This window comes from Strix uralensis, chromosome Z, assembly GCF_047716275.1.
Source record: "Strix uralensis isolate ZFMK-TIS-50842 chromosome Z, bStrUra1, whole genome shotgun sequence".
Classification (NCBI taxonomy): domain Eukaryota; kingdom Metazoa; phylum Chordata; class Aves; order Strigiformes; family Strigidae; genus Strix; species Strix uralensis.
This window is the reverse complement of record NC_134012.1, coordinates 26846490-26864412: the sequence shown is the minus strand read 5'-3', so window position 1 is coordinate 26864412 and position 17923 is coordinate 26846490. Positions and strand designations below refer to the sequence as shown.

Sequence of the window (17923 nt, the reverse complement as noted above, 5' to 3'; positions counted from 1 at the left end):
CTTGGTGGTAGGACAGGGGTGTGCCAGCAAGCACCTCCGCACACACACTGCTGAGCCCACGCGCTAGTTCCAGAGAAGAGTGTGGCTGAGAGCCTGCTTGCTGTGGTTTAACCTCAGCCACCAAATACACCACACAGCTGCCCCCTCCCTCCTCCCAGTGGGAGTGGGGAGAGAATTGGGGGGGGGGGGGGGGGGGGGAAAGTCAAACTCATGGGTTGAGATAAAGGCAGTTTAATAGAACAAAAAAGGAAGAAAATAATTGTAATAATAATAAAAATGATAATAATAAAAGAATTAGAATACACAAAACAAGTGATGCACAATGCAATGGCTGACTTTCTGAGCAGCAGCTCCCCAGCCAGCTTTCCTCCCAGTTTTATTGTTCAGCATGATGCTGTATGGTATGGAATATCCCTTTGGCCAGTTTGGGTCAGCTCTCTTGCCTGTGTCCCCTCACAGCTTCTTGTGCCCCTCCAGCCTTCCCACTGGCAGGGTGTGAGAAGCTGAAAAGTCCTTGACTTAGTGGAAATACTACCTACCAACAACTAAAAACATCACTGTGGTGTTAATGTTATTTTACTACTAAATCCAAAACACACCACTGTATCAGCTACTAGGAAGAAAATTAACTCTATCCCAGCTGAAACCAAGACACTTGCTTTCTCAGAGGAGCGTTCAGGTATATCTGGGCTCTGGGTGTGTCTATGCACAGCACTGTTTGGACAATTGTCATCCTTGGCATGAACCCTGCTCATAAAGTTAACACAGCTCTGAGAAAAGCTGTGGTAGATGTTCCGTCCTCCGACTCCTTTCAGATGCCTTTTGGGATGGAGTGAACGCTCTTACTACTCACAGTGATTTTAAGATAGATTTTCACCTCCATCTCTTTTGGGGCATAGCTTACCAGTTTTGAGGTTGTGTCTCCCTTTGGCTTTGGTCAGGGAAGGTTTATGCCGCATGATGACACTAGCTGAAATGAGATGACAGCTTGGGCTTCAGGTGGTGTCTGTATCTGGTGAGATCCACAACAGCCAAATAAAGACCACCTCTTAGCATCACAGAATGGTTTGGGTTGGAAGGGACCTTAAAGATCATCTAGTTCCAATCCCCCTGCCATGGGCAGGGACACCTTCCAGTAGCCCAGGTTGCCCAAAGGCCCGTCCAGCCTGGCCTTGAACCCTTCCAGGGAGGGGGCAGCCACAACTTCTCTGGGCAACCTGTGCCAGTGCCTCACCACCCTCACAGGAAAGAACTTCTGCCTTACCTACTTTATTCTTCTGGGCAAGAACTGTACAAGGTCAGTCCATTTTCATAAGCTAGAACATCAGGATGAAATAACCATGCCATAAAAATTATGCCAATGACCAGTCTTCTAGGACCACTGGGTGAAAGACCAGACTTAGGCAAGTCTATCAAGCTCAAAGCAAGACCAGTCACGTAGGTCTGTAGCTTCTAGCTCTCCTCCTGGTACCACACCACCATTTGCCAAATTGCTTCCCACTTCCCTTGTAATGAAATGCTGGTCTCCAAGAGCAAATGGAAGGCAATCCTAGAGTACATGTATGCCATAGGCCGCGTCATCATCAATCCACAACCTCAGACAAGCAGTCACCATGTAAAGTTGCCCTAAAAACCTTACTTCGCCCTCAAAACAAGTAGGCAATGTTGCTACCTTCTTTTGCCCAGCACTGATTGTTCAATCAGTGTTTTGCCCACAGCCCACACCCAATCAAGCTGCTTTATACACTGTGCATGGGCATAACCATGCTGCCAAGGATAAAACTTCTTTAGAAAATGTACTTGAAACAAGCCAAGTACTAGTGTAGCAGTGCATACAGTCCAGCTCCTTCCCCTTCTTTTATATGTGAGAGCTGGCATAGGTCTGTGTGAGCTGGCCCAGTTTAACACTAAAAATGAGCCAAGCCAGCTGAACATGAGCCAGCAGTGTGCCCAGGTGGCCAAGAAGGCCAATGGCATCCTGGCTTGTATCAGAAGTAGCGTGGCCAGCAGGGACAGGGAAGTGATCTTACCCCTGTACTCGGCACTGGTGAGGCAGCACCTTGATCACTGTGTTCAGTTTTGGGCCCCTCACTACAAAAAGGACATTGAATTACTCGAGCGTGTCCAGAGAAGGGCAACGAAGCTGGTGAAGGGTCTGGAGCACATGTCGTACGAGGAGCGGCTGAGGGAACTGGGGTTGTTTAGTCTGGAGAAGAGGAGGCTGAGGGGAGACCTCATCGCCCTCTACAACTACCTGAAGGGAGGTTGCAGAGAGCTGGGGATGAGTCTCTTTAATCAAGTAACAAGCGATAGGACAAGAGGGAATGGCCTCAAGTTGCACCAGGGAAGGTTTAGACTAGATATTAGGAATCATTTCTTTCCAGAAGGGGTTGTTAGGCATTGGAATGGGCTGTCCAGGGAGGTGGTGGAGTCCCCATCCCTGGAGGTGTTTAAGAGTAGGGTCGACATAGCCCTTAGAGATACGGTGTAGTTGGGATCTGTCAGTGTTAGGTTAATGGTTGGACTAGATGATCTTCAAGGTCCTTTCCAACCTAGATGATTCTGTGATTCTGTAAAACAGTTAAAATTAGTTCAACTTTTGAGAGTAATGGCTCTAAAAGAATGCTTCATTAGTGAAAAAATTGGACAGGTCTGTCAGGCACATGGAGAGACACCACTGCTGGCAGAGTTTCTGGCTAAACAGAATTACACTTTTTCAGGGTTAATCTTGGTTTTCCCATGTGAAAATTATTTCTGGGTAAGTAAGTCTAAAGAGTTGGACACTCACTAAAGAAATGTTCTCACATCAGCTTCTTTTAACATTTAACAAAGCACCCTAAACTGGTCATTTAAAATCCAGAAGACACAGTCATATAGCATAGAAAACTAGATGCAACTTTAGTTTTTGCTTTGGTAATACTAGTTTAGGAACAGGGCCAAGTCTGGAAGCCACCAGGCTGGCCAGCTCATTGAACTCTCTCACTTGAAAGATCTTCCTGCTTTGCAAGGTAGAGAGGAATGAATCATAATGTGTATCATACTGGGGCTGGTAATAAGTCATCAATTACCTGATGTTTGTTGTCTTCTCTTATTGTCTTTGTGCCGTAATGTAGTCCCTTTATTAAGATAGTCCCTCAGCTACTGACACATCATTGCTTGTAGTGAAATGGCTAAGAACAACCCAATGTCCTTGAGTTACCTGTTAAGACAGAAAATCACTTAATGACTAATCCTAGCCTTGAAATTTTGACAAGAACTTTTAAAAACATAAATTATGCAATGAACTCATTATATAAATTGCCTGTCACATAACTGGAGTAATTAATTTCAACAAGGTTGCACACAGATTTGTGGGGTGGAAGGCTTTTTGCTATTAATTCACCACCAACAAATGGAGAGTGCTGTACACTTAGTCTGAAAGCAATTGTGATCGATAAAGGTGACAAAACCAGGGATTTCGACCCAAAGCCTGTGAGATGAGTGAGAAAAACAATCCAAGTTTTAGTAACAAGGAAGAAAAAAACTTTATATCTAGTTTATATCCAACTGACCGTCCCTACTGTTTGTGTTATTTCAATGTGTGAACATGGCTGGATTGCACATTTCACGTTTCCCTGCAGGAGCTCTGCAGGGGGGCTCTGCTCTGTGCACTTGAGATGTTGTGATACCCTGCACAGGCACCCCATTTCCCTGACGCAGCCAGGTGTATAAGAAGGTGTCCTGGTTCAGCTAGGATAGGGTTAAGTTTCCCCAGCAGTGGGGGGGAAGCTCTAGCCGGGTTATTCATATGCCATGCTGATGTCACATCCTGGCGCGAGCGTGGGAAGAATCGGTGATCGCGTGGGCTGGCGCAGCCGGTTCTCTCTTTGCTGTATTGGTATATACTTTACTCTGTTCGTTGTTATCACTGTTATTGTTATTGTTTGTTGTGTTGCTGTCGCACTCTTGTATTAAACCTGTCCTTATCTCAGCCCGGGGCTTTGTATTTCACTCCCTTTGTGGGGCAGGGGCAGCGGCCACGTGGTCTCAGACCCTGGCAGGGACTAAACCATCACAGAAGGATTTTAAAGGGAGTTGAACAGAATTTAGGTAGGTGGCTGGGAATAAGATGTTTACCCTCCATTTCTGTTTCTTTCCACCTCCTCCATCTGTCTGACCAACTGTTCTTTGTGTGTGCTGCATCTCATCTTCAACAACTGCAGAATTTAAGATACCTTTAAGGTATGGCAGTGCACTATAGAGCCTCCAAGCTCACAGTGACAAGCAGCTCAGCAGCTGCAGGACTGTGTCATTGCTGTCTTTTAAACGACTGGTGAGGGGATTTGGAGATGTTGGCAAGGGCGGGAGGGGAACCACTTTTGCTCACCTATTTTGTCCAGTCCTACAGGGGGTTTGCCCAGGTTGGGGTAACGTGTTTCTGCATTGCACTATTGCATAGCTCCTCAGACTATGGGGCAGAACTACTTGATGTAGCTGCAACTGGGGAATTTAAAAGAATTTGCATTTCAAAACAGAAAAGTAGACATCCTCTTAAGTTTTTTTCAGGCATTTGTACTAATGCTGCCATGCACCTCAGCTAGGCAGAAGAGGTAATCTGTATCACCACAGAAAGAAGTGAACCTCAGAAACTATCCCTTGTGAAAAACTAACATCCATTTTTTACTCATTTTTACCTCTATCTTTCTCAATACATATTCTTTCATTCTAACTGTATTATGACCACATTAACTCAAGCTGATCTGTACATAAGAGAAAACCTACTTTTTGCTCTTAGCAGTGTAAGGAAGCTTTTAAACCATCACCCAAACCTTATGTTGACCATTTTCTTCCTTTATTTCAACACAGGCAATCAGGGAATTTCAACACAGGCAATTTCAACATCTGCAATCAGGGAAGGACGTACAGTGCGTCAGCACTGTGGCAGCTACCTGGGGTGTAGTTGCAGCTTCAGCAACAGTCAGGTCCCTCCTGGATTGCACTGTGTCCCTGAAGTCACCCCAGTTCAACCGCATGGCTGTACACCAAACTAGCTCCGGTATATGAGGGCTGAAACAAATTATTACTGCCCTGGGAGAGTACACTTATGCCATTTCTCATTTGCAGGTGTTTGGCTTGTGCTAATATTTATATAATTTATTTAGAGGCAGGGTACACCACCACTGCTGATACCATTATACTGATAAAGGAAAGACAGACATACTACTTTCTGTGCAGCATGAAGGCTTGTTATAAAAACAGCTAAGGAAAAATTTGTAACTCTAGTTTTGGGATGTGCAGGACCAAATTTAACTGATAATTACTGGGCTTTCCTGCTACTTTTTGAAAGTGGAGGGGTTTCCGTCTAGAAACAGTGCAAAACCTGCTATGTCCGGATGAGAAACGCGACAGGCTGGATTTCCGCCTTTCAAAACCAATGTATGGTTCCTATTTCACCCCCGATAACGCCGCAGGTGCCTGAAAGCCAGCCCGCCGTGTCGTGGTGCCCTGACCCCTTTGCTGCTGTACCTTCTCGTAGCCCAGCGGACCGACACCTGCCGGCTGACAGGCAGCAAGGGACGAACCGGGACATTTCCACAGAATTTGATGCCTACCCCTTCCGCTGCGCAGGAGACCGGAGGGGAGGCCCAGCGCTGTGGATGCAGCTAACGGGCGGGCCCCTCCCGCCGCCCCGACAGGCCGACCCCGCCCACCGCTCGGCTGAAGCAGCGGCGACCCCACACCGCCGGGCCCGCCCGCCGGCCTCCCGCTCCCGCCCGCCGGCCTCCCGCTCCCGCCCGCCCTCAGGGGAGGTGACGCCACCGGCCCCACGGGACGGGCAGGCCCCGTGCGGCACCGCCAGGCCGCGAGGTGGCGCTGCCGCCCCCGCCGCGTTCGCGCCGCTCCCGCCGCCGTCTGCCCTCCGCCCGCGGCCGGCCCCGAGCGCCGCGGCCCGCACCATGGAGGCGCCCCCCGTTACCATGATGCCCGTCACGGGCGGCACCATCAACATGATGGAGTACCTGCTCCAAGGTAAGCGGCGGGCGGGCCGGCGGGCAGCTCCCTCCCGCCGCCGAGGAGAGCGCCCGGCGGGCCGCGGGCCTGCCTGCCGCCTCGGCCGAGGAGCCGCCCGCGGGGAGCTGCAGGTCTGAGGGGCCTCGGGGCGAGGGGAGGGAGCCGGAGGCAGGCGGGCTGCGGGGGCCTGCGATGGCCCACGCTGTGGCGAAAGCCCTGCTCACCCGGGAGGGGAGGGGGTAACCGAGTCGCTGTCTCCGCCCGCCGCAGGAAGCGTTCTGGACCAGAGCCTGGAGAGCCTGCTGCACCGCCTGCGCGGCCTGTGCGACAACATGGAGCCGGAGACCTTTCTGGACCACGAGATGGTGTTCCTGCTGAAGGGGCAGCAGGCCAGCCCCTTCGTGCTACGGGCACGGCGGTCCATGGACAAAAGCGGGATGCCCTGGCATTTGCGCTACCTGGGCCAGCCAGAAATAGGCGACAAGAACCGCCACGCGCTGGTGCGCAACTGCGTAGACATCGCTACTTCAGACAACCTGACGGACTTTCTGGTGGAGATGGGCTTCCGCATGGACCACGAGTTTGTGGCCAAAGGGCACGTGTTCCGCAAGGGCATCATGAAGATCGTGGTGTACAAGATCTTCCGCATTCTAATGCCGGGAAACACAGAGAGCATTGAGCCACTCTCCCTCTCCTACCTGGTGGAGCTCAACGTGGTAGCACCAGCAGGACAGGATGTTGTTTCTGATGACATGAGAAACTTTGCTGAGCAACTGAAGCCTCTAGTGCACCTGGAAAAAATTGACCCCAAAAGGCTAATGTGATTGAAAAACTGGGCAGTTAAGGCATTGGTTTCTGTTAGTATTGCTGAAGAGGGTGTTTCTCTAAAATTCCTTTTGAGGGCAAGTCAAAACAGGGAGGGGGGAATAAAGGACTACATGTCAGTGTTCTTCCCAGTTGCAGTTACTGAGTGTTTTTTCCTTCAGCTGTGGATGTGAACAAAAGTGGACACTTTAATGCCATTCAAAACATCAGTAAATGCTAATATTGATAGTTTTACTTCTCCTGTTGGGGAGATACCTATTAGAAAGCATATTGCCTAACAGTCCAAAAATGTCAGACTTAATGGAATTCATCCTTCTGTGTACCCACATCTTGGTGCTGCTTGCTTATTTAAAGCACCATTTCTGTATCCTACCTAGTCATGCAAAATTTTTCTTTCCAGTAATACATGAAGTTAATATTCTTTAATGCAGGAGGAATTTAACACAAGCATAAACCCAGGAATTGCGTATAAAAGAGCAAGTGTACACCTATTTACAATAGAAAAGTAAAGTAGTAGGGTATGTAACAGGAACAGCTAGGCCACAAGATACTTTATAGTGCAACTGTTTCTGTTTATAACCAGTTAGAACTGGAAAACAATTTAGCAATATTAACAATTGCAAGAGGTTTTCGAATCTTTTAATCATCTTCTATATTTTTCACTGAAGTGGGGTATGGCAGTCTTAGTTAACGAGAAAGCAGTAAATTACATGGGTTTTTTATTATTAGACCTCACATCTGACAGAAGTATGGAAAATTGACACATGAAACAGTTAAGATCATCATATAGCTGCTAATTGAACTAGTGATGATTTTGTTTAGCACCTCTCTTGATAGTAGGATGGTTAGTTACCCTCCCTATATTTCAGTGATGTTTGAATTAGGTTTGAGAGTTTTCAAATACAGTTCAAACAAAAAAAGGTTGGGAAAACCAACAAAGATAAAGAAACTTATTTAAATTTCTTGAGTTCTTTACAGAAGGCAACCATTTTACCCATTACTAAACTGTACCAACCCCTGTCAGAGATGTTGCCACCCTTTAGCAGCACACAGCTCTATGTAAACAGCTAAAGGCAAAGACTGCTCCCACAAAAAGCTTCAAAAAAAGCCTTTTAAATTAACAGCTGCATTTTCAACACCAGAGTTTGGACAAGATAAGCCATTGAGATAGGGAACTAGGAAATTAAAATAGGATATAGAGAATAGGCACTTAAGAAATGAAGATATAACTTAGTTTAGAGATAAAGATGGAAGGCTTAGAGGTTAGGTTAGGGGCTAGAGGCCCATTAGTTAAAAGATAACTAAATTTAAATAGGGTAATAGATCATAGTTGATGGGCCAGAGAGCAGAACAATAAAGAAACCTTGATTAATAGAAGCTGTGAGGGAACGCTTCCTGGTGGAATAGGAAGACAGCCCTAAAAACTGGTCAAAACCAACCCTATGGTCCGGCCTGAGTCCAGGAGGCTACAGAGACTGCGCAAGGAACGGAGGTAAAAAGTTCAACAGTGAGGAAGAGGAGCTACTTCACCTCTGTGACCCCAGCCCATGACCACTGGGACACACTGCGCAGAGGCGACTAGGAGGAGACCGGGGTGGAACATAGGAAAATGACTTTCAGGCTCATTATAATACAAAGTGGGGATAGGTCATGCATATGTATAGGCATATTATGAATATGTGATGCTTTGTAGCATAAAGCCAAGACAAGGTGCCACGAGAGGGGCGCACATTTGTGGTGGAGCGATCCCCCATGCGTCTCAGCGCTGAATAAACATACCTACTTTATAACCTTATAGGTTGTGGAGTCGTGTTTCCACAAGTCACCATGACAACTGGATTAGTGCCAAGATAAACCATGACAACTGGATCAGTGCTCACCGAGTGCAGTGTCTCGAGTGTTCCACTGATGCAGGGTCTAGATACAGGGCATGGGGACAAGAAAATGAGCACTGTCTGGAGAACGCCATTATGTTGAATACATCACACATGTGACTGCTTAGTTACCTAGACTGGAAATATTTTCTGGAGGGTATGGACATACCTACAATTCCTCTGTTAGTACTTGTCCTCATCAGACAACACACTATCCTCACTATCCCAGCCCTCGACTCTGGAATTCTTTAGGATACTGTTACAGGGCAACACTTCCTGGGGGGCGAGGGGTAAGTCCTAGAGCTCTGCCTGTACTGGGGAGCTCAACTTGCTGGGTTGCACCTTGATTCAGTTGCAGTCCCACCCCCGTGGGTCGGAATCCCCAGGGCTGTTGTCATACCCTGTCACTATAACACTGGTTAGGAGTTGCTTGCCACAGACTTCCACAATCCATGGCTTCTCTCTCGTGACATGAAATTTTAGAAAGAAGCCCAGTGGATCCAAAAATGAACGTTGTATGCCAGCATTTCAAAGGGTAGGTGCTCACAAATACAAAGACACATACACAGAAAACAGTAAGTATGCAAGTCCTTCCTGTTGCATCTGAAAGGAACTTACTTGGTAATTTACCTTCTGAGTTTCTTTCTAAGTGGAGAGGCAAACAAATCGCAGAGTCCTAACGTTACTGTAATGGTGAGAGAGACGAAAATCCCACATGGAGTTTCAGGCAGATCAGCTAAAGCAAAAGGAGACTGAATGGAAAGTTCCTAACTGACGTGACAAGAGGTCTGACTATTCCTTGGTCTAAGTTCTCGAAAATAAAAATGATAATTTAGTACTTTTTAAGTAGAATTAAGTAGAATAAAATAGTACTTTTTAATGAGAATTAGTTTAAACCTGTCCTGGTTTTGGCTAGTATGGAGATAAATTTTCTTAGTAGCTAGAATAGTGCTGTGTTTTGGACTACTACAGGATTTGGTATGAGAAGCATGTTGATAATACACTGATGCTTTCAGTTGTTGCTAAGAAATCACGGATTTTTCAATTTCCCATGTCCTGCTAGTGTGCAGGTACACAAGAAGATGGAAGGGAGCAGAGTCAGAGCACTGGACCCAAACTGGCCAGTAGAATATTCTGTATCCTAGAACGTCATGCTCAGTATACAGGTAAGAGTTGACTGGGAAGCTTGCTCTCTCGCTTCTAGGACTGCAGTTTCAGGTTCTTCTATTCTCTGGGGGTCACTGGCCAGGAAGGGGCTGGGCATCGGTGAGTGGGTGGTGAGCAATCGTATTGTGCATTAATCATTTGTATTTTCTATTATTACTATTATTATTGTCATTATTATTATAATTTTATTTCAATTATTAAACTGGTTTTATCTCAAGCTATGAGTCTCCTTACCCCTCCAATTCTCTCCCCCAGCCCCCGGGCAGGGGAGGGTGAGCGACCGCTGTGTGGTGCTTGGCTGCCGGCCAGGTTTAAACCATGACAGTCCTTTCTGGCACCCAACGTGGGGCACGAAGGGTTGAGATAATGTCAGATCTGACCAGACCATGTTACAACAAATTGGTTATAAGCATTCATTATATTGGCTTAACAGTTGCTTGAAGATCATCCAGTCCAACCGATAACCTAGCACTGACAGATCCCAACTCCACCATATCCCTCAGCGCTATGTCAACGCAACTCTTGAACACCTCCAGGGATGGGGACGCCACCACCTCCCTGGGCAGCCCATTCCGACGCCAAACAACCCCTTCTGGAAAGAAATGCTTCCTCATATCCAGTCTAAACCTTCCCTGGTGCAACTTGAGGCCATTCCCTCTTGTCCTGTTGCTTGTTACTTGGCTAAAGAGGCTCATCCCCAGCTCTCTGCAAGAGAGTCCCCATGCTGCTGCTTATCACCCGTGGGAGGTGGATTAAGATTTTTGCTTTGCTGTACTATGTAACTCTGATTTATGGCACAATAAGGTTATCAGTCATGGGACTAGTCCGGTATTGGTACTCAGCACTGTCGTCACCTCTGTGCTTCGGGGACCATCTAGCGGAAAGGGTTAACAGTTACACCCTTTGCTCTTCTCCTCCAGAGCCAGTCCATGGGGGAGACACCTTCCTTCACCCTCCCCTTTTCCTCCAGGCTAATTACAATAGCGTTTGAGAATTTCAAACATTTTCAATATCCTTGGACTGCTGAAACTAACATGGTCTTATTGCTAGGAGCCAGATGTCCCTGAACGTGGTTCAGGTTTTGTTCAGGGTTAAGTAACTATATAAGAGTATCAGCCAGAGACCTACCCCAGGCGGGAGAGCTATGAGCGGCAGGTTGTATGGGATAGCATGGGCAAGTACCTAGGTCAGTGGGCACCTACGATGGTTTGGAATTTTACCCTTGAACAAGTGCGGACAACTAGTAGAACATTTGGAAGAAGTACGCCGTCACGCTGGCAATTCCAGAGAGACACAAACCACTGCAGCGTGTGCTGGGGCCTGGCCCATGCCTGCTGAGCCCTGTTCAACACTATTCAGTACCCTCCAGGGGAAGAGAAGGCCTCTGGATCTGACAATAAAGTGACGGGCACTGCAGCCCCTCCAGCCCCAGCAACAAGCACTGCAGCTACTCCAACAACAACTGCAACAGACGCTGCAGCTGAATCAGAGAACCAACCCCTGACGGTATCAGTTGCTCCTATTCAGAACAAATAGAAAAAAGACGACCATTGTGCTTTCTAAGAGATGACTATGAACCAGGGCCATCACAAGAACAGGAGGAAGAGGCAGAACCAGAGGTAATCACCTGTCGTGGTTTGAGCCCAGAGGGAACTGAGCACCATGCAGCTGCTCAGTCACCCCTTTCCCCTCAGGAACGGGAAGGAGAAAATAAAGCAAGAGGCTCGGGAATCGAGCTAAGGACAGGGAGGGGTGGCTCACCCATTATGGTCACGGGCAAAAGACAGACTCAGGGAAGAAAAAGAACATCACTTTAACTCAAACGCTAACACCACCACCACTTAACAGACAGAGTGGGACTGTGAGATGCGTTACCACATCTTAAAAACACCTCCCAGGTTCCCCTTCTTACATAGGTTATCACAGAGGTGCAGCCACCACCACTAATAGGCTCGACCTTGGCCAGAGGCGGGTCTGACTTGGAGCCGGGGCTGGTGGGGGAGCATTGAGAAGCTTCCCACAGGGAGCCACCACTGCAGCCCCCTCCCCCACTACCAAAAACCCCACCACACAAACCCAGTACATCACCCAGTCCCTACCCTTGACTGAGCTGCAAGACCTGCAAAAGCATTTCAGCCATCGTCCAGGCGAGCACATGTAACACCTGGCTGCTCCTATGCTGGGATCACGGAGGCAGTAGCTTGGAATTAAGAGGGTAGGGAGGCCAGGCAGCTGGGATCCTTTTCTAGGGAAGGGGGGGGCATCAACAAAGCAACTGGAAAAAAGACACAAACCCTCAGCCTCTGGAGGTGACTTCTGCGAGGCATGAGGGAAAGGTATCCCTTCAAAGAAGATGTTGTATGTCACCCAAGCAAGCGGACCACCATGCAGAGAGGTATCCAATACCTGAGGGAACTAGCCGTGCCGGAGGTGATCTACAATGATACGGATAACGAGCAGTTACCCGCAGATCCAGATGAAGTCCAACGCACCCAGCCCACGTGTCGGAAGTTTGTACAGAGTGCACCATCATCGCATGCCAACACATCAGCAGTAACGGACTGGAGAGACGACGAGAGACCAATGGCAGATGAATTGACTCGCCAGCTCCAGCAAGACAAAGGAAGTCTCTGTTCCTCCCTTGTCACGGCTGTGGAGAGGCTGCCAGACACACCAGCCGAGAAACTGTCCCAGGAGTTACAACAATTCAAAGAGGATATGTCCTACTCCCCACCTGCACAGACTAGGATCTCAGCTATGAGAAGTAAGCGTGTCCCTGCTCAAGACAGAGAAGACAGAAGGTACGCACCACAGGGGAAGCTGTGGTTTTGCCTGCATGACTACGGAGAAGACTTGAGAAAATGGGAGGGAAAACCTGCCTTGATCTTAGAAGAGCGCGTACGTGCGTTGCAAGAAAAAACAATCACGAACGGGGATTCTTTCCCCCTACCTAGGGGGAAAGAATAAAGGTATAAAAAGAAAGAATAAAGAATAAAAATAGTTATAAAGAGGCAGAACCCATCTGTATTCCTGGAGGGACTGGGGGATCCCAACAGCTAACTATGTTAGAAGCCAAAGTGAGTTTAACAGGGATTGAGCGGCAAAACCACCCCATCGTGACTGGCTCAGAAGCTCCATGCATCCTTGGCACAGACTACCTCAGGAGAGGGTACTTCAAGGACCCAAAGGGGTATATGTGGGCTTTCGGTATAGCTGCCTTGGAGATGGAGGAAATTAAACAGCTGTCAACCTTGCCGGGTCTCTCCCAGCACACTTAGGTTGTGGGGTTGTTGAGGGTCAAAGAACAAGCGCCAACCACTACTACAACAGCGCACCGGTGGCAATATCGCACCAGACAAGGCTCCCTGGTTCCTATCCATAAGCTGATTTGTTGACTGGAGAGCCAAGGGGTGATCTGCAGGACTCGCTCACTCTTTAACAGGCCCATATGGCCAACGGGAAGGTCTAATGGAGAGTGGAGACTAACAGTAGACTATCAGGGCCTGAATGAAGTCACGGCACCGCTAAGCGCTGCCGTGCCGGACATGCTAAAGCTTCAGTAGGTACTGGAGTCAAAGTCAGCAAAGTGGTATGCCACCACTGATATTGCTAATATGTTCTTCTCAATCCCTCTGGTGGCAGAGTGCAGGCCACAGTTTACTTTTTTTACTTGGAGGGGCACCCAGTACACCTGGGATCGACGGCTCCAGGGCTGGAAACACAGCCCCACCGTTTGCCATGGACTGATCCAGACTGCACTGGAAAAGAGTGAAGTTCCAGAACACCTGCAATACATTGATGACGTCATTGTATGAGGCGACACAGCACTGGAAATTTTTAAGAAATGGAAGAAAATAATCCAAATCCTTCTGAAAGCTGGTTTTGCCATAAAGCGGAGTAAGGTCAACAGACCTGCACCGGAGATTCAGTTTTTAGGAATAAAATGGCAAGATGGACATCATCAGCTCCCAATGGACGTGATTAATAAAATAAAAGCTGTGTCCCCCCTGACTAGCAAAAATGGCACAAGCTTTCTTTGGCATTTTGGGTTACTGGAGACGCATTTCCCACATTACAGACTGATTGTAAGCCCTCTCTATCAAGTGGCCCAGTAAAATCATTCTTTTACATGAGGCCCTGAGCAACAGCAAGTCTTTGGACAAATTAAACAGTAAACAGTTCATGCAGTAGCCCTGGGGTCAGTCCAGGCTGAACAAGATGTCAGAAATGTGCTCTACACCCCAGCCGGGGAGAATGGCCCTACCTGGAGTCTCTGGCAGAGAGCACCAGGGGAGACCTGAGGCCAACCCCTGGGGTTTTGGAGTCACAGATACCGAGGATCTGAGGCCCGCTACACTCCAGCGGAAAAGCAGATACTGGCAGCATATGAAGGGGTTCAAGCTGCTTTGGAAATGGTTGGTACTGAAGCACAGCTCCTCCTGGCACCCTGACTGCCAGTGCAGGGCTGGGTGTTCAAGGCCAGGGTCCCCTCTATACACCACACAATCGATGCCGCGTGGAGTAAAAGGGTCACACTGATCACACAGCGGGTTTGAATAGGAAACGCCAGTTGCCCAAGAATATTGGACGTAATCACAAATTGGCCAGAAGGCAAAGATTTTGGAATGGCACCGGAGGAAGACTTGACACGTGCTGAAGAGGCCTCACCATATAATAAACTACCAGATAATGAGAAGCAATGTGCCCTGTTTACTGACGGGTCCTGTCACATTGTAGGGAAACGTCAAAGGTGGATGGCTGCTGTGCGGAGCCCCTCACGACAGGTCACACAAGCTGCTGAAGGAGAAGGTGAATCGAGTTGGTTCGCAGAGGTGAAAGCCATCCAGCTGGCCTTGGACATCGCTGAGCGAGAAAGGTGGCCAGTGCTCTGTCTCTACACCGACTCACGGATGGCGGCAAATCCCCTGTGGGGGTGGTTACAGCAGTGAAAACGGAGCAACTGGCAGCGCAGAGGTGGCAAGATATTGCTGCTTGGGTAGAGAATGTAGTTATGAAAGTACGTCACATAGATGCTCAGGTACCCAAGAGTTGGGCCACTGAAGAACATCAGAACAACCAACAGGTGGATCAAGCTGCTAAGATTAAGGTGGCTTGAGTGGATCTGCACTGGCAACATAAAGGTGAGAAATTGATTGCTCGCTGGGCCCATGACTCCTCAGGCCATCAGGGAAGGGATGCAACATACAGATGGGCTCATGATTAAGGGATGGACTTAACCATGGACGCTATTGCACAGGCTATCCATGAATGTGAGACATGTGCTGCAATCAAGCAAGCCAAATGGTTAAAGCCCATTTGGTATGGAGAACAATGGTTAAAATATAAATACAGGGAGGCCTGGCAGATTGATTATATCACACTCCCACAAACTCGGCACGGCAAACTCTACCTGCTCACAATGGTGGAAGCAGCCAGTGGATGGTTGGAAACATATATGCCACCACCTGGAACACTATCCTGGGCCTTGAAAAGCAAGTCGTGTAGCGGCATGGTACCTCAAAGAATTGAGTCAGATTATAGGACTCATTTCCAAAATAGTCTCATAGACACTTGGACCAAAGAAGATGGCACTGAGTGGGTACATCAGATCCCCTATCGTGCACCAGCCTCTCGGAAAATTGGGCAGTACAATGGGTTGCTATGAACTACACTGATGTGGTGGAACTTTCAAACACTGGAACATGCATTTAGCAAAAGTCACCTGGTTAGTCAGTACTAGAGGATCTGCCAACCAGGCCGGCCCTGCTCAGTCAATACTTCTATTTACTGTAGGTGGGGACAAAGTCCCTGTAGTGCACATTAAAAATATACTGGGGAAGACAGTCTGGGTTATTCCTGACTCAGGTAAAGGTAAACCCATGCGTGGGATTACTTTTGCCCAGGGTGCGCTTGGTGGGTAATGCAGAAAGACGAGGAAGTCCCATGTGTGCCTCAGGGAGATTTGATTTTAGGTGAAAATAGACGGTGAATTGAGCTGTATGATATTAATTGCTAAACAACCCTGTTATTGCATATTGTCATCGCTATGGTTGATACATATTATACTAACGGTATCACATTAATATAAGAAAAAAACAGAGCTTTGATAGAGCCAGTACTGATTCCAGGAACTGGTGCCCAGCAACTTCCTTGAGACTGACATCTTCAGCCTGCAGACCATGAGCGTGGACCGTGCCAGATACATCAGCTATGAGCTCCAAATGTAGCAGAGACTACGTGCCATTCCCCTGCTGTGACCAAGGTCACCCACTCCACCGACCGAGCCAACTCCACATCACCCCTCCTGCCTTAAAAGTCTGTCAGGACAGATGGAACCTGAAGTTATGGACTAAATGAACTCCCTGTGCATTCTGGAAGGATGGCCATAAACTAAGGGAATGATACCTGTGTGGATACATCTAAGACCAGGGAAAGGGATGGTAATTACTTAGAATGTGTTGGGAACTGTGGAACCTGAGCATAACGTAAATAGTATGGAATAAGGGGGGAGACTGTCCTGGTTTCAGCTTGGATAATTTTCTAGAATAGTGCTGTGTTTTGGATTCAGTATGGGATTTGGTATCAGAATAATGCTGGTAACACACTGATGTTTTTAGTTGTTGCTAAGAAATCAGGGACTTTCAACTCTCCATGTCCTGCTAGTGCACAGGTGCACAAGAAGCTGGGAGGGAGCAGAGCCCGAGCAGCAGACCCAAACTGGGAATGCAATACTCCATATCACATCAGGTCATGTTCAGTGTATGGATGAGGGTCAACTAGAGAGTGCTCTCTCCTCTGGGACTGTGGTTTCGGGATTCTCACTTCTCCAGGATGGCCAGCTGGGAAGTGGCAAGCAAGCACATTTTGCATTACCTGTTTGTATTTTCTATTACTACTATTATTATTAGTCTATTTTATTTCAATTATGAAACTGTTTTTGTCTTAATCTATGAGTTGCCTTACCTTTACCCCTCCAATTCCCTCCCCCATCCCCCAAGGCAGGCAAGGGTGATTGAGCAATTGTGTGGTGCTTGACTGCCAGCCAGGTTTAAACGACAACAAAACCTTAAAAATTGCAGCAATCCACATTACCACCTTTTCTTATTTTAGTTGTAGTCTATGCTTAGAAGAGGCAGATGTGCAAATAAAAAAAAAGCTTACTGCATCAATGACAGCTGAAGAAAACCAGACCTTTCGGGCACTTAATGCTCAAAGTGCATCCCTGTTATCTAATGAAATATTCTATGAAACTTAGCTTTTATAGCTGGAGCCTAAAGATAATAGCAATATTATTAGCAATACACATTGGTAAACCGCATGGCATATCCCTAATTATCATTCATTTTATCTAGGGTCGAATTATAGTGAGGTTATACAGACAGCTACAGAAACACCCCTCTCCTGACTGGAAAGTACATGTTTTTCTAAGTTACACACAACCTATGGGAGCAAGAATGCTTTATTTTATTTTGGGGGATTTCTTTTTGCCAGCTAAAACAGCTGCATTCTTCAACAGTAGGGCTTACCTCAGCACTCTATGTGTTGCAATATACTGCCCAAGCCCCGATGCAGCAAAGTTTTCTTTTTGTGCAACTAGTACTTTGTTATCTCAAACTGTTCCTCCAGACTTGCATACGTGTAAGGTTCCTATAACTTTATCAGGTACTATATAAAAAGTAGAAATCCCTGCTTAATAAATAAAGGTAGGAATGTTACTGATCTACTACGCACCACCTATTTCTGCTATTAAGAAAGCTTGCTCTACAGAAGCTCATCTTAGTTCTTAAAAATTATTCATACTTCAGAAAAACGCACAAGTTTATCCTCTGGCACTCCTCAGTCCTGAATCTTTATTCTTCCCATGGAAACTTCTACAATGTTATTAATTCTGTACAAATGAAGACAAGAGTTGAAATAGTTTGGAAGTGCTCTACATTAAGACGATACTGTACAGCAACATCTTTAACATGCCTCTGATATACTAGCACAAAATGAGCTTTTCAATATATAACCTAACACGGCATTCAAGTTTTCATCTCAGTAACCTCAGTAATACAAGCAAACTG

General features: G+C 47.2%; 1 protein-coding gene and 1 long non-coding RNA gene across 2 annotated transcripts; one reads left to right on the top strand and one right to left on the bottom strand.

Moving 5' to 3' along the window:
* Positions 1 to 2361: 2361 nt before the first annotated feature.
* Positions 2362 to 6303, bottom strand: LOC141938317 (uncharacterized). The gene is made up of 3 exons (XR_012627201.1): positions 6216 to 6303; positions 3069 to 3199; positions 2362 to 2570 (listed from the first exon to the last, which is right to left on the bottom strand). It is a non-coding gene; the product is annotated as an uncharacterized LOC141938317 (long non-coding RNA).
* Positions 5870 to 8611, top strand: MED18 (mediator complex subunit 18). Its single transcript, XM_074856974.1, has 2 exons — positions 5870 to 6009; positions 6262 to 8611. The coding sequence occupies exons 1-2, from the start codon at positions 5937 to 5939 to the stop codon at positions 6813 to 6815; spliced, it is 627 nt and encodes a 208-aa protein (XP_074713075.1). The 5' UTR covers positions 5870 to 5936; the 3' UTR covers positions 6816 to 8611.
* The last annotated feature ends 9312 nt before the right edge of the window (positions 8612 to 17923 follow it).